General features: G+C 54.0%; 6 protein-coding genes across 6 annotated transcripts; 3 read left to right on the forward strand and 3 right to left on the reverse strand.

The window, feature by feature from the left end:
* Positions 1-1,367: 1,367 nt before the first annotated feature.
* KRP23_4229 (uncharacterized protein) lies at positions 1,368-3,149 on the forward strand (the record flags this gene model as incomplete). The annotated part of the gene is made up of 1 exon (XM_067889160.1): positions 1,368-3,149. One exon carries the CDS (start codon positions 1,368-1,370, stop codon positions 3,147-3,149), a length of 1,782 nt encoding a protein of 593 aa, XP_067748347.1.
* A 201-nt stretch (positions 3,150-3,350) lies between these two features.
* On the reverse strand, positions 3,351-4,383 carry KRP23_4230 (Glutathione S-transferase A; the record flags this gene model as incomplete). Its single annotated transcript, XM_067889161.1, has 3 exons — positions 3,351-3,587; positions 3,654-4,180; positions 4,245-4,383. 3 exons carry the CDS (start codon positions 4,381-4,383, stop codon positions 3,351-3,353), a joined length of 903 nt encoding a protein of 300 aa, XP_067748348.1.
* Positions 4,384-5,063: 680 nt separating this feature from the next.
* Positions 5,064-7,193, forward strand: KRP23_4231 (uncharacterized protein; the record flags this gene model as incomplete). The annotated part of the gene is made up of 3 exons (XM_067889162.1): positions 5,064-5,330; positions 5,404-6,743; positions 6,812-7,193. 3 exons carry the CDS (start codon positions 5,064-5,066, stop codon positions 7,191-7,193), a joined length of 1,989 nt encoding a protein of 662 aa, XP_067748349.1.
* A 322-nt stretch (positions 7,194-7,515) lies between these two features.
* KRP23_4232 (uncharacterized protein) lies at positions 7,516-7,945 on the reverse strand (the record flags this gene model as incomplete). The annotated part of the gene is made up of 3 exons (XM_067889164.1): positions 7,516-7,545; positions 7,615-7,800; positions 7,865-7,945. 3 exons carry the CDS (start codon positions 7,943-7,945, stop codon positions 7,516-7,518), a joined length of 297 nt encoding a protein of 98 aa, XP_067748350.1.
* Positions 7,946-9,426: 1,481 nt separating this feature from the next.
* Positions 9,427-11,817, forward strand: KRP23_4233 (uncharacterized protein; the record flags this gene model as incomplete). Its single annotated transcript, XM_067889165.1, has 1 exon — positions 9,427-11,817. One exon carries the CDS (start codon positions 9,427-9,429, stop codon positions 11,815-11,817), a length of 2,391 nt encoding a protein of 796 aa, XP_067748351.1.
* Positions 11,818-11,872: 55 nt separating this feature from the next.
* On the reverse strand, positions 11,873-12,559 carry KRP23_4234 (uncharacterized protein; the record flags this gene model as incomplete). The annotated part of the gene is made up of 1 exon (XM_067889166.1): positions 11,873-12,559. One exon carries the CDS (start codon positions 12,557-12,559, stop codon positions 11,873-11,875), a length of 687 nt encoding a protein of 228 aa, XP_067748352.1.
* Positions 12,560-14,632: the final 2,073 nt, after the last annotated feature.

The following is a 14,632-nucleotide window of genomic DNA, read 5'->3' on the forward strand; positions in this document are numbered from 1 at the left end:
ATCTGTACACATGACTTGGGGGATCATCGTAAATTAGATTGGGATCGTCCAGCGGCTTCAATGACATACGCTATTCTACTGCATGTAGAATTTCTAGTTGACGGGGCGCACAAATGGCCAATACTCAAGCCGCCAACTTACAGGTAGCATAGTCGTCTACACGGATCGGATGACTATAAAATCGATTCTTCAGTACCGACTTGGCGCAAGTCATCGTCCAGCTTCAATGAGCCGTTTGGGCACAATGCCTGTGATGGTTCTGCTGCCGAAAGTGCGCATATCTGTCCTCCGGCGACGCGTTTCATTGCAATCATATCTACATGTGGTCCGCAGTCAACTTTTCGTAAAATGCAGCGTATCACCATGAAAACACAATAAAACGCTACCGAAGTACTCCTGCATGTGTTCCCAGCAGCATCTTTCAAGTCAGGTTCAAGTAGTTTGTCTACGAAATGCGCCGCAGAGGAGGACGCGTGGGTAACCACTGTCAAACATCCAGCACTACAACTACACCAATATCGACACGTATTCGAGCTGCTTCGGGCGCCGAATCTTCTGGGACGATGATGCTCCATAGACGTCACCTCCATCTCTTGAGCAACGCAACAAAGGCTTTTACAACCGATTGGGAGCCCAACGTCGGCACTGTAGACTCGATATCCGTGGTGAGTGACCCCCGTTACTTCGACAGGTGGACCTCAGTACCCAAGCAGGCAGGGGGGGGGGGCATCAAACTGCTTCAAAGTCATTCCCAGTTCCCGAGCTATTAGCTAATACGTTATTAAAATAACTGCGTCGGCAAGAATAAGGATCTGCAACTCCATATACTGATTGGTATTACTGCATCACCTCAAGCACCTCAAGGTGCGCGAATCTAAGACGTTTTTACCAGGACTTTCAAAACCAAAGCGCAGCCGTCTTATAAGTTTCATTTACACATTGTCTTTGGGGCTTGCAATGCCAGTTGCAATGCCGTGAATGTTCGCCGAGCTGGCAGATTTCCGTGTCTTAGCATCAAAACCAGCGAAGACTCGTTGGCAGGGATCCCTGCGATGAAGAGCATTTCCTGCGCAAGATCCGCCAGCGTCTTGATCTCGGCCGTTTTAAGATCAGACGAGGTCTCTACTTCGGGGGAGGAAGGCGGGTCGTCTTCCGGCGACGGAGGCGTCACGGCCAGCGCGCTCGAGGCCGCCGCGTAGGCGCCGTTACCACAGCCAGCATCTCGTAATCGAAGACATGTAGATGGCACTGAAATGAGGGAGAGTGCTGAGTGAGAGGACGATTTATATATATATGACACTGAAATGAGGGAGAAACAACACAAGTTGAAGTGGCAGTTGCCGTTTTTGGGTCGGAAGACGTCAAGTATGGAGCCGCGACGTCCCAAGCACAAGCAAGCGCCGCCGTTGGAGGTTTCGCAGCGAGAATTGGAGAGAGCGCTGAAGGACCAGCGGACGTATGTGTTCTCGAGCGCGGAAGCTGAGCGAGCTGCGTTTCCTGACGGGCGGGAGGACAACAGTCTACGTGTGGTGCACACGCACATGTCCATGGTTTTTCTGCTGCCAAATCGTGTGTACAAAGTGAAGAAGCAGGTGGATTTCGGCTTTGTAGACTTCTCAACGCTGTACAAGAGGTTCCAGGCGTGCTTTGCCGAGGTGCAGCTGAACCAGCGCCTCGCGCCGGACGTGTACGTGGGCGTGGTGCCCGTCTCCATGAAGAGAGATACGAGGGAGATGTGTGTGCGCTGTGACGACTTCTGGACGCCGGAGAAGAGTAGCAATTTGGACTGGTGGCTAAACGACCAGTTTGGAGAGATTGTCGAGTGGGCAGTGCACATGGTGCGTCTGTCGGACGACTGCACGCTACTGCATCACATGGACCACGGCGAGCTGACGGAGAGTATTCTGGACCAAGTGGCGGACAAACTCGTGGAATTCCACGCGGATGCGCGCCGCGGGCCGAAGATTGATCACTTTGGGAAAGAACCAGTGATCCGACACAATATCGACGAGAACTTCCACCAAACGGCTGCACACACGGGTATGACGGTTAGTGAGCCGGTGTACCGTCGAGTGAAGGAGCTGTCATACACTTGGCTGAAGAAGCTCAAGCGCACTTTCGCGTCGCGCGTTGAGAATGGCTACATTTGTGATACCCACGGAGATCTGCGGCTTGAACATGTCTACAGGCTGCCACGAGCTAGCAGCAAGGAGGCCAAGCTTGTGATTTTGGATTGCATCGAGTTCAACGAGCAGTTCCGCTTTGGAGATCCGCTGTCTGATGTAGCGTTCCTGTCAATGGACATTTGGAGCAAGGGCCGCCCCGACCTCGCTCGCTTTCTGCAGCAGCAGTATCTCCTCAAGGCAGTGCAAAACTCGCCTGATAATGCGAATTTATACGTTTTCTACACTGCGTACCGCGCAGTCGTGCGCGCCAAGGTGTGTGGATTCCGAGCGATGGACCCCACGCTGTCGGCGGTCACCCGTGTGGAGGAGATTCAGCGTGCTCATTGCTACTGGCTGGTGGCTCTGGAACTGCTGAGTCCTGCACCGCAGCGACCATGTATGATTCTTGTCGGAGGTCTACCAGCAAGCGGTAAATCGAATTTGGCGAAAATGCTAGCAGAAGCCGACAATGCATTGGTTTGGCTGCGCTCGGATGCTATCCGCAAGGAAATCGCAGAGCAACATGCCCCAGCAAACAAAAATGACGAAGCCGGTGACTCTGCAGCGACAGGTGAAGGCAACTTTGAAGAAGGACTCTACTCTCCGGAAATGACCCAGAGCACATACGACGAGATTTTGAAGCTATGTGTAAAGCATTTGCGCCAAGGGGAACGGGTGGTTGTCGACGCCACTTTCCGCGATCCCATCCAGCGTCAGAGATTTATTGCCGCCGCTCGTACTGAAGGTGCGCTCTTTGCTTTTATCATGTGCGAATGTGATCGTGAGATCATCAAAGGACGCATGCTAGCGCGAAAGAACGATATCTCGGACGCAACGTGGGAAGTGTACGAGTCCATGGAGAAAGCGTGGCACTTTCCCGAGCGCGATACGATGGTTGAGTGCAGCGTGGTGAACACGGAGAAGGAAAAAGAGCTGACTCTGCGTCGCGCTCAACTGTTTTTGCGCAAGACTGGGTTGCTATGATGATAGGACAACAAGCAGGAACCACGGGCAGCGAGAAAAAAAAATGATGAGCAATGTTACTGGATCAATCTGAAATGACAACCGCCAATTTGCAGGTCAGAGTGAGCGGACGTTGATGGGAATCTGCACTGTATTTCCGCGTCACGTTTCGTAGGTAAACGCAGATCATTGGATTCGATGAGCAGTTTTCCTACAGTAGTATTACGATGACTGTTGGGTAGCGCGCACTGGATGCGGGGCCACCATGGTCGGGGGCCCCACCTGCCGCTGTTTGCACACGCACGGCTGCTCTGCGCGGCCTCCGCAGTAACAACATGTCTTAGTGAGCACTTTGGATCCGAAAGTGGTTCTCCAGTGCGGCGGCCACGTCGTCTCAATCGACGCTCGCGCACACAGACGCACGTAGAACATTGCCAGCCGCGGGTAGAGTCCGTCGAGCTGCAGGCCACACCGCACGGCGTAAGCGACGTTAGTGAAGAGCGTAAAATCGCATAGATACGGCACCTCCGGGTCCACGAGGAACTGGTGTCCGTCCAAGTAGGCTTCCCACAGACTCAGCTCGTTCTCCACGGACGCCCACTTGGCGTTCACCACGGCCGGGTTGCGCTTGTCCTGCGGGAAGCGACGCAAGTAGACCACGAGGTCGCCCACGACCGACAAAATCTCGTTGGCTTCATGCAGCCGCGACTGCGCCATAGCGTACAGCGCCGGCGAGGCCGGCATGCACGGCGCGTCGACGTACTTTTTCTCTAGATACTCGAGGATGGCGCCGGACTCGTACACGATGGTGCGGTACTGCTGAGTCATGAGCTTGGAGATGCCCATGGCTGCCTCGGCCACTTTGCTCTTGGGTGTCGTGTCCTTGTCGTCCTCGTCTTCTCCCAGCTCCACGGGCTCCACGAGCACGGGGATGCGCATGCGCGGGTTGAGCGCCCGGAAGAAGGGCGACTTCAGCACGCCGCTCGAGAAGCTCACACACACGCTGCGGTACGGCAGATTCTTCTCCTCCAGCGCGATCAGGATGCGCCATGCTGCATAGACAACAAAGAGAGTGAGCACAGCACAGCAACGTCTCAGGCGGAGTGGAGCGCGTACCCTGCGGACTGCCGGATCCCCAGTACACCACGCGCTCGTGCGGCATCGGCGCCAGACGCAGCATCTCCTCTTCGCTGGCCACCAGGCGGTTCGGGTCCGACCCGGGCGCTGTTGCAGCCACTTGCTGCGGACGCTGCATCCTGCTTCCTGCTCGGCTGGCGCACAATGTTCAATTGGCCGATAAACACGTCGCGCAGGATGGGTGTGCACCTGCAGGAATTGATGACGACGTGTAGAAACGAGCCGTTGTGAGCGAATATGCGATTTGACAGATGGTTGTTTCGACCAATGGCAATGTGTCAAAAAGTTGAATGGACCAATCACCGCTGGCCTCAGGATCGCGCTGGAAAATCGGGCAAAGCGTGCTCAACTCTTTGACGACGCACGGGAGCGAGTGCGGTTTGGACTGGGGGCGTATGCACAGCAGGCTGCCAGTCAGCGTTCCCGTGGTCAGGCTGAAAATAATCGTAGCATGTTGTACTGGTGCTGGTGCAGTTCCGTTCGCTTGATGTAGGAAGAACAATAAAATACAAAACGAAATACTGCTGCATCAATCATGCGGTGCAAGTTCTTAATCAGTGTCTCTGCACGACATCAACCAAGCTTCAAATGTGTAGATTGACGGCAACTTGTTGTTGAAGTCTATTTTGAAGTCTGTTCATATACAACATGTTGTTGAAGTCTGTTTTGAAGTTTATTCATGTACACCACTGAATATAGTGTTGCCACACCACATTAATGTTCCACACACGCCTTTCCTTCCAAGTTCAACGTCGTCCATTCACGAAGAGCTGCGTTGGGAGAGACTTGGGGGGATCCATGGCCAAGAAGGAGACGGCAAGCTGCGAAGGCGACGACTGGCTCGTGGTGGGCTGCGACGACGGCAGCCACGTGCAGCCGGAGGACGCCTGCGAGGGGGTCCAAGAGAAACAGCGTCTTGAAGTGCAGAATCAGATTCTGGACAGCAACGGGACCGAAGAAGAAGGCGCCACCAGCTCGGAGGAGGAGGCTCAAGAGCTGTTGAGCGAGGAAGAATCAGATTCGAATCAGACGACGCTACAGCAACAGCACTGGAGCCGCTTCCAGGTAGCCAACTAGGGTCTTTGTACGTAGTTAACTTTTAGCTGGTCTCTTGTTGACTCCATTTTCTGTGATGAAGCTGCTGGTGTGGCACAGTGGGCTGAAAGAGCCAATTGAGCTCGTGGACGAGCACCACAAGCCCCTGGTGGTGTCTGCAGACAGCGGCTGCTTCCTGCAGGATCTGCAGCGGATGCTCCACGAGATGATCATCTCGCAGCCTCAGCTCCGTGGGGTCTTCCCACAAGTGACCCGAGAGAACGTCAGTGACGTCGTGCAAGTGTGTGAACGCTCGGGCGAGAGCATGCCGTGGATGCCTCTTGCAAGCGTCACAGAGACCCAAGAGCTCTACAAGACGGAGAAGGTTGATGACGACAGTGCGGCCAGGCTACAGCTTACGTCGCAGATGGAGCTACATGGTAACCAGGAGTTGGGCCAACTGCTTGTGGAGAGTAAGTTTGAAGTCCCTCGCGGCGGAGAGCTGACGGATTGGCGCCGTGGGAGGTTTTACAGCAACATCCAGGAGGTTGCCTGGCGCTTCCATCTCCAGATCGGCCAACTGGTCGATGCTCTGGATACGGATAGACGCTGGTACGAGTCTCGTGTCGTGGATATGGACGCTGTGTACGTGAAAGTGCACTACCGTGGGTGGACTTCAAAGTGGGATGAATGGATGCGCCGGACTTCAGGGCGTCTAGCGCCTCAGCATACAAAAGTGCCCAACTGGCGAGCCTTTCAGGCCGGCGATGAAGTTATGGTGGGCTCTGAGGTACCTGGAAAAAAGTACCCCGAGTGGCGGGATGCTTGCGTGACGGCTTGTGATAAGGAAGACGGCTTGCTTCAGATTGAGGTGGAAGTTGATGGTAAGAAGAAGTGGCTGGATGCGCAGGATGAGCTAATTTGTCCAAAGGGTACGCACAAAGCCGTCAACGCCGGTGAGAAAGGGGCCACAAAGATGCTAGTGGTGCCTCCTTCTTTACTTTCTAACTACTTTGAGCGACCCGAGCACTTGCCGTCCCCACGTCCCCAAGAAGATGAGGCTGTAAGCCAAGTGGACTCTCTGCGCGAAGCCACACATGCCGTGGATTTAGCAAGCAGTGATGCCGATGGTGACGAGTGGTGTGTGGTTGATGATGACTGCGAAGAGGAAGACGCAGCGACTACAGAGGGCAATAATGAAGCTGATACTACAGTCGCAGAGAGCGCAGCGACTGCATCTCAAATAAGTGATGCGAGTAGTGCCAGTGCTGATCCTGCAGTGAATAACCAAATCGTCGTGCCACCGACAATCGATCAAATGTTTGCAACGACGACAGAGGTACTAGATGGCCAAATGGATTCAACCATCAGCGAGCAGGATGCTTGGCGCTATCAGCTTCAGATCGACCAGCTAATTGATGCTCGTGACACGGATAACGTTTGGTGCGTTTGGAATGATAACCCTCCATGCAACTATGGTCAACCAAACACTAACTTTTGCTATTATGTAGGTACGAATCGCGCGTGGTGGCACTGAGCTCAACGCTGGTGAAGCTGCACTATCGTGGTTGGACGTCCAAGTGGGACGAGTGGATCGAGCGCACATCAACACGAATTGCACCGCTGCACACCAAGGTGCGGAACTGGCGCGACCTCAAGGCGGGCAATACTGTGATGGTTGGTCGGAATGTCGCTACGAAGAGATATCCCGAGTGGCGCAACGCCATTGTTACGGCTTGCGAAGCGTGCGAGGTCGATGGCCGACTTCGGATCGAGGTGGACGTGGACGGTAGTAAACAGTGGATGGACGCCCAAGACGAAATGCTCTGCCCCCCAGGCACGCACAAGGCCGTCAACTCCTCGATGCTGAAGCACATGGTACAGTTGCTCTAAGGCTGACGTCTGGGCGGCTCATGAGAGAATCGCTACAATCGTTGATAGTAGTGAGTGTGCCTTATTGCGTGATGGTCAGTGAAGCAACGAGACAATTGATATCATTCACCATTTTTTCTGTGCCAATTATCCTTACGTACCGCCCACGTTGACGATTGTGTTTGGAGGTTGCGCCAAGATTCATGATGGTAGCCCAGACGCAAGGCCTCGAGTAAGCTTAAGCCTAACGTTACTACGAAAGCTGAATTTCACTTGCTGAATTGAACGGGGAAAAAAGGTTTAGCGACTCCTTTTCGCTATGAAGGTGCTCCAAGCTGTAGTTTCACTTTCGCAGACTCCTCATTATGGTCATCTAAACAAACCGCCAAAAGAAACACTATCAGTGACAGAATAGACATACCACCAACAACGATCGTCATACCCAGTGAAGTTCCTCTTTGGCTGCATCTTGAATTTTCCCAGAGAGATCAGCAACTTCCGCTTTGTGTATCTTGAGTTCTTCTTCCATCGATTCGACAGAGCGCTGCCGATACGCCTCGAGCTCTTGTAAGCTCACTAGCTCCGCCTGGAGTTCTTGCATCTGCATTTTCTGCTTTCGAGCTTCCTCCTAGACAGTTAGGAAACTGTGGGATGGATAGCTGGCGGTATCTAAGGTATCGCGCTTAAAGTACCTTTTTGCGCTTACGATATCGCCGCGACGCTGTCTGCATCCGTAGTTTGCGGCGAAGCTCGTCAAACTCTTCGGGATTCATCACGTGAATCGGTTGACCTGTCGGTAGGACACTTGCGGCTGACACTTTACTCGGAGTATCCCGTTTTCGTTGATTTTGGGTGGAGGCGGGACGTGGTCGTCCACGTGTCTGCTCCACCCCTGAAGATGGTTCTGTAGGCGATGAAAACCTTGTAGGTAGGGCACCACAGCGTCAGAGATAATCAATCCCGAATCTCCAGCAAAAACAAATCTAAAGCCACACGGGATACGTAAAGGGCAAAATATTGAAATGTACTGGCAGTTAGAGTATAGGAACCTCAGAAGCCCGAGTGAAACTTGCACGTACATGAACTGATAGTACTGGGGAGAGGAGGAGGAGGAGGAGTAATCAGCGTTTGGCTATTACCTGGGCTGTGTAGGTCTTGTTGGCTCCGACTGAGCAAGTGGCTCGAAAACGTTGGGCCTGCTTCCAATGACATGAAGAATAAAACAATGAAATCAACACAAGTTAAGAACAAGTTCCAGACTGCACATTAGTTGGTTTTGGTAGATTGATATGATGACCACTTAAAATCAAATACGATCACGTTAGCGCACACAACACTAGTGTAGGGAACAGGGGCTGCATACATTGGATTCTGCTGAGCGACGCCTAGCACTTCCTTCTCTTGTACTCCTGGTGCTTCACCATAACTTGGCGCCTGCTTTTCCTCCAGATCCCAATCGTCATCTGTCGACGGGATAGACGCTCTTGGCAGGCTGCTCGCTCTCAAATCACCAACCACCTCGTCTCCAGGACAATCTGATAAATCGGTTTTCATGGCTTCACAGTCGTGGCTGCCGCCGGGATTCTTTTCTCCCAACGGACACTGATTGTCATTAGTGCGGCCCGAAGAAGTAGAATCAACTCTAACGTGGTCGGGACTCGAGCAATCCGACGCCAGTAACTCCAAAATCTCCTGCATCATGGCCTCATCATCCATATTTGAGCCAAATAAGTCCCTCGGTTGCCTCCACATGGTAAACTCCTCAAGAAAGGTAGGAAATGACTGATGGAATCGGATACAGAAGGGATTCGTGCTTCGAGCGTTGGAATCTGCGACGAGAGAAATCGTAGTCTCAAAGCCGTTGGAAAATAACTTGAATTCGTCCCTTGAAATCTTGACTATTGGGATGAGCATCGTCGCGATTCTACTCCGAGCATCGCGCTAATAGAAACGATCCGGCGAGACACGACACGAAGCCGATCTATTCGCTGGGTACTTCAGGATGTAAACGCTCGACACAAATCTTCCACACAATAAAGCATCGAAGGGGACTGAGATTAAGAACGAGAGCTGTTCGCTGAATGGTTTCGCACATTTTTCTTGTTGGGCACTGTCAGCGGCCTTCTTCAATCGCCCGACGAACTCAAGCCAACTTCACCACTACATGGTGTTTCGTACACAATCCGATGTATGTACCGCAATAACGGTACCACATTGCATCCATCGCCAACCAGTGCATTGTTCAATCGGCATCATGGGCAAGAAGAGTAGAGCAGGCAGCAGCCGCAAGCGCAAGGCTGGGCACTTGGGCTTCCAGGCGGGCGAGATCGCCTTCATCGAGGACGAGATGGCGGCGCTGGCGGCCGAGTACGGACTGGAAGTAGACGGAGATGTGGCCTCGCACGTGCAGCAGCGCAAGCGGAGCAAGAAGACGCGGCGGCGGCAGCTCCCGGGCGCCAAGAGTGGCCGCGCGCAACTTTCCAGCAGCAAATCAAGCGAAACTTCGGCGCGTGTTAAGTTGTTGGACGTGGACCCCCAGCAATTCGAACCCGAGGACCCGGTGGACGCCCAGAAGCTCGTGCTCAAGCGCCTGGCGGATGTGTTGCCGGACACCTGCGCGCTTCGAGCCTGTGCCGTGCCTGGCTGCACGTGTGTCAATGGATCGCGGTCTCTAGGACTACAGGAGAGAGACGAGAGAGACAGAACCAAGAAGGACTTGATCGAGCACGCCCAGTGCCACAAGTGCCAGCACGGAGTGCTGCAGCATGCCGTGGTGCTGCGAGAGGACGTCGACAGTGCTGCGGCACTGCCCAGTGGAGGTCAGAGGCTGCTGCAGACGCTGTTCCAGATCATTCGACTCGGCAGGATCGGAGCGAGCATCTTCAAGAGCCGCGTGTGGACTAAGTCGACGCTGGAACGACTGGAGGCGGTGCTGCTGCACCTCAAGCGACAGTTTGCTGCCGGAGGCACTCAGAATGGACAGAAGTCGAAGGACGAAGTGCGGCAAGAGATGCAACTGCTTACAGACTTGCAGGCACAGCTACGCAAGGCTCAGCAGGCGGTGGGCACTGCGTCACGAGACGAGCTGCCGATTTCGTTGGCCTGTGTGTGCGACCAGATGTACTTCCAGACGTACTACGCTGCGCTGGTGTTGTATGGACGTGCAAATGGTGCTGTGCCGTCACCGGAAAAGTACTTGAAAGAGCTTGAACGGTTTACACCGGAGAGCACGTCGCAGCTGGAAGGATTCCTGAACCGTGAGCTGTCTGGAGCAGATGTTCCGTCTCGATTGATCAAGGCGCTGGCGCTTCCAATTGAATCATCGACCTCACAAGATGAAATTGTTCGCGAGCGACTGCGCGCTGCTGAGCAAGAAGGCGAGAACCCGCTGCTTGCTATCTATCACTCCAGACTGCGTGAGGGCGTGCGTCTCTTTTACGAGGAAGGTGTTGGTATGGATGGCGAGATGGATGCTGTTCTCGCGGCACCTAAGGGGAGTGAACCGGTTGCCAGCAAGAAAGCCAAGAGCAGCAAGAAGAAGCCGCAGAAGAAGAACTACCGTCGCGAGAGAAATAACAGTGCTCGTCCTGGTGCAGGAGATATTGCTGAGGGAGACGCGTCGTCAACGTTGGCCGAAATGCCCAGCTACCCGCTTTTGGCACAGTGGCGCAACAACTGCCGTGACTGGTGCTGCCATTTGTACGCGTACGCAACTCCTACGCAGGAGGCACTGGGTGTTATGGCGAAGCACGCGCCTATCGTCGAAGTGGGTGCCGGTACCGGCTATTGGAGCTCGCTGCTGCAGCGTGCTGACGTGGACGTCGTTGCTTACGATAAATGCCCGCCGAGCGCCGAGGGTGCGGACGGGAACGCTTACCACGGCAATGTGCCGCCATTCTGCTCTGTGGGTCGTGGAGGACCCGAAGTTCTTGGCCAGGATGCCATGGCGGGGCGCAGCCTGTTCCTGTGCTACCCACCACCGGGTGATGCCATGGCCGTCCGCAGTGTTCAGTTGTTCCAGGGCGACGTGATTCTCCACGTTGGTGAGTGGCAGGGTGATACGGGCGACCGTCGCTTCGAGAGCGAGCTCCAGCGCCGTTTTGTACTGGAGCAGGAGATTCCACTGCCCAATTGGGGCAACTCGGCTTATGGACTCACAGTGTGGCGACGCAAGGCAAATGACGCTGAACCTCCGGCATGGCGCGCGATGAGCTGCTTTTACTGCGACAAGACTCTGGCTGAGGCCTCTGAGGAGGACGAGCCACTGCGACGCTGCGTGATCTGCAAGACTAACGTGTACTGTTCGGCCATGTGCGCACAACAAGATGCAGTTGGCCACGCCGCTGAGCACGCAGCACGTCTGGTATTCTTGGAAGAGCTCACCTCCGACTCGGCGTACGACCGCGTTTTTGAGAACGAGGCCTACTTCCGCGAGCTACAGGAGCCTGACGTGGACGAGACCGTTGTAGCTGTCAAGAGCAACTGGAACGCGCTGACGAAGGGAGAAGAGCCGAGCGATGACACAGATTCCAACGACGAGAGCCAAGACGAAGACGATGACGCCGAAGAGGAAGACTCGGACGAGGAGCCTCAGCCTGCCAAGACCTCCAAGAAAACTAGTTTCGCCTTCAACTTCGGTGCCTAGACCATTTCTCCAGTCAATTGATGCAAATAAGAAACTCATTCTGTAGTCCCAAATCTCAGTGTCTCGCCGTCGAAGCTCTTTGCATCTGCTTCAACTGCTTCCTGATCCACATATCCCGTAGATCACCTGGCGCCATGACCAGGAACATGTCAGCTTTCCCTGCATCCAGCATCAAATCAAATGCATCCACCACGTCCTGTGCAGGCCACGAGTCCGCGTAGCTCTCTTGAACACTAAACACCGCCTTCTCAACGGGCGTGCGCAGCAGGCCCTCTCTCTCCAACTGCTCACGGGTCTTTCCTTCCACACGTACTTCCTTTTTCCCCTCTTTTTCTTCTGTTTCTTCTGCAATGACCATGTGCGTCCCTGGACCGGAAATCTCTGGGTGTCTGTCTCTGAATCTGGTGTACCAGCCTGAGGAAACCTGCGTCCCCGACCCGCTGAGGCTGAGAACCTCGTTGGCCTTCACGATCAACTCGCGTCTCCTCACGGGTAGCCCCGCAGCTTGCAACTCGTGCATCCAATGCAACAATTGCTGCTCTCCAGCTTGCGTCAAGGCTGGAGGAGGTCCGCGGCGCTTGCTGGCGATGGGCTCTCCTCGGCGGCGACGCGCCACATACATGAGCAGCGTGCGGTACGGGATGTGCTGCTCCTCGCCGACGAGCGTGGCACGCTCACCGTTAATCACGACGCGCTCCACGGCTCGAACCAAGGCGGCATCGCTGTACTGCTTGCGGGACATCTGCAGCTTGGAGTTAAATAAAGGGAAACTACACCTTTGCCGGTCCAAAGTGGTGCTGGTTCAGCGCAATATGGATGGATATCATCACCGTGCCGACATATATTTTTTACTTTGTTAAAGTATTGACAGAATGGCTGTGATGATTGCTTATTGACCAATGACATCGAGAGACACTAGGAGCCGACCAATGAGAATAATTAGGTGTAGGTTAAAACGATGCCGACGCCGTGCTGACGTATAATGGGGAAAATATGCTGAGCGCCAATACGAACTACCAGTTCACTTCAGACCACTCGAAATCAGTATGAGCCTCCAAGACCTTGCGCCAGTCAACTCCCAGCGTGCCCGCCAAACCGCTATCAACACATTTGGACGGTTCGTTGCGGCGGAAGGCGTTTCCATGGTCTTCATCGTTGCCTCTCTCGTCGGAGATGCGAGCGGGGCTGTGTTCGTGAAGATCATGGATCGCTTCGGTGTTCACTTGGCCTTCGTTGAGGGACGAGGGGGAAGCCGCTGGCCAGGAACTCTGTTATGAGCTACTTCCAGCATGTGAAGAACTGGCTGCTCGACACCTATCCGGGGCACCGAGCTACTATCGAGAAGAAGCTGCTGAAGATGGGGCAGTCGCTCGATGGCCACTGCCTGAAACGAGTGGAGGGCGGAATGGTAAAGAAGGCACCTGCATGCACCAAGGATGATCTGAGTATTCTCATGGACGGACTCTACTATGATGCCGCCACCCCAAAGGACTATCAATATGCTGCGTTGCTAGCGATGATGTGATACGCGTTTGGCCGCGCGTCCGATCTGGGATTCGTCGTGGAGGGAAACCTATCTGTCAGTGCAGACGGGGTCGTGTTCGTTTGGCTCATCCGCGTGAAGACTGCTGAAGAACAAGGCATCTCCCTCTTTCCAGACAAGAACAACTTTATCACGTGTCCCCTACATGCAGTTGCGATGGCATTAGTGATGCAAGATGCTCCATGCGCTCAGCTGCTAGACCATCCGCATCTAGCTGCGAGCAGTGACGAGTGTATGGGCGCCCCCGTCGACATTACACTAGCCGAAGCTCTTGTTGCATGCGAGAACACGGATACGCCAAGCGAACCGCCTCAGAAGAAGCGCAAGCCACCTGAAGATAACCTGAAGATCCACGCCAATGTGAACCGCGTGGTCAAGCCTTCATCAGCAGCTCAAGCTAAAGCGAAGCCAACAGCAGACCTGACTTCTCACTCGTTCCAACGCGGCAGAGCTCAGCACGCGAACAATGACCCGCTGGTCAGCGCTCAGTGGGTTTTCGATCGTGGTTCATGGAACATGACGGCAACTAACAAGGCGTTCGCGTACGTTTTCAACACCACCAGTGAAGACCAGAAAATAGCGCGTGTACTCAGTGGGTGGGACTCCAGCAAGAAACCACCGGTTTCTACGCTCTCCTGGTTTGACTCGGCAAGCCGACAGCAAGCATTAAAATTAGGCAATCTGTTATTCCACCCCAGTGTCTTCACCCAAGATCCTAAGAATAAGTTGAATGCGCGCGTCGCCGAAGTCCCCATCGCTTCCTTGGACCTGCATTTTCCTGAGGTACTGCAGCGCTACCCGATGTGCCCGTATGCTTCAAGGATGCGTGAATGTCTGACGACGTTGGGGTTATCAAAATTGCAAGTGTTAGTGTGGAGGTCTGAACTACAAGACAACGTAACACAAAAAGATCTGGAGGAAACTCAAAACAACGCGGAGGTATTTACGAGAGAAGAGAAGCTGATCAATCACCGAAATTGTATCATCGGGGAGCTTATAGCCATGAATCGCGCCTTGACCGAACGAGTAAACCAACTGGATCGTCAAGGCCACTTGGTTCGGGTGATACAGTTTCAAGCGTGCCGGTACCAGCGGTGACTTCACAAGCACAATGCCCTGACACATTTTTCGCGCCGAAGTCGTGCGGGAGCAATGCTCTCCCAAAGGGCCCTGCGGCAATTAGATTTGAGTGGTATGCAAAAAAAAAACCGTATGTGGGACGTGTGCTCAGGTCGACAGAAGAAGTCAGCGTACAAGCACATCGTCAACTAC

This window comes from Phytophthora ramorum (assembly GCF_020800215.1).
Source record: "Phytophthora ramorum isolate Pr-102 chromosome Unknown Phyram_PR-102_s0003, whole genome shotgun sequence".
In the NCBI taxonomy this organism is placed as follows: Eukaryota; Oomycota; class Peronosporomycetes; order Peronosporales; family Peronosporaceae; genus Phytophthora; species Phytophthora ramorum.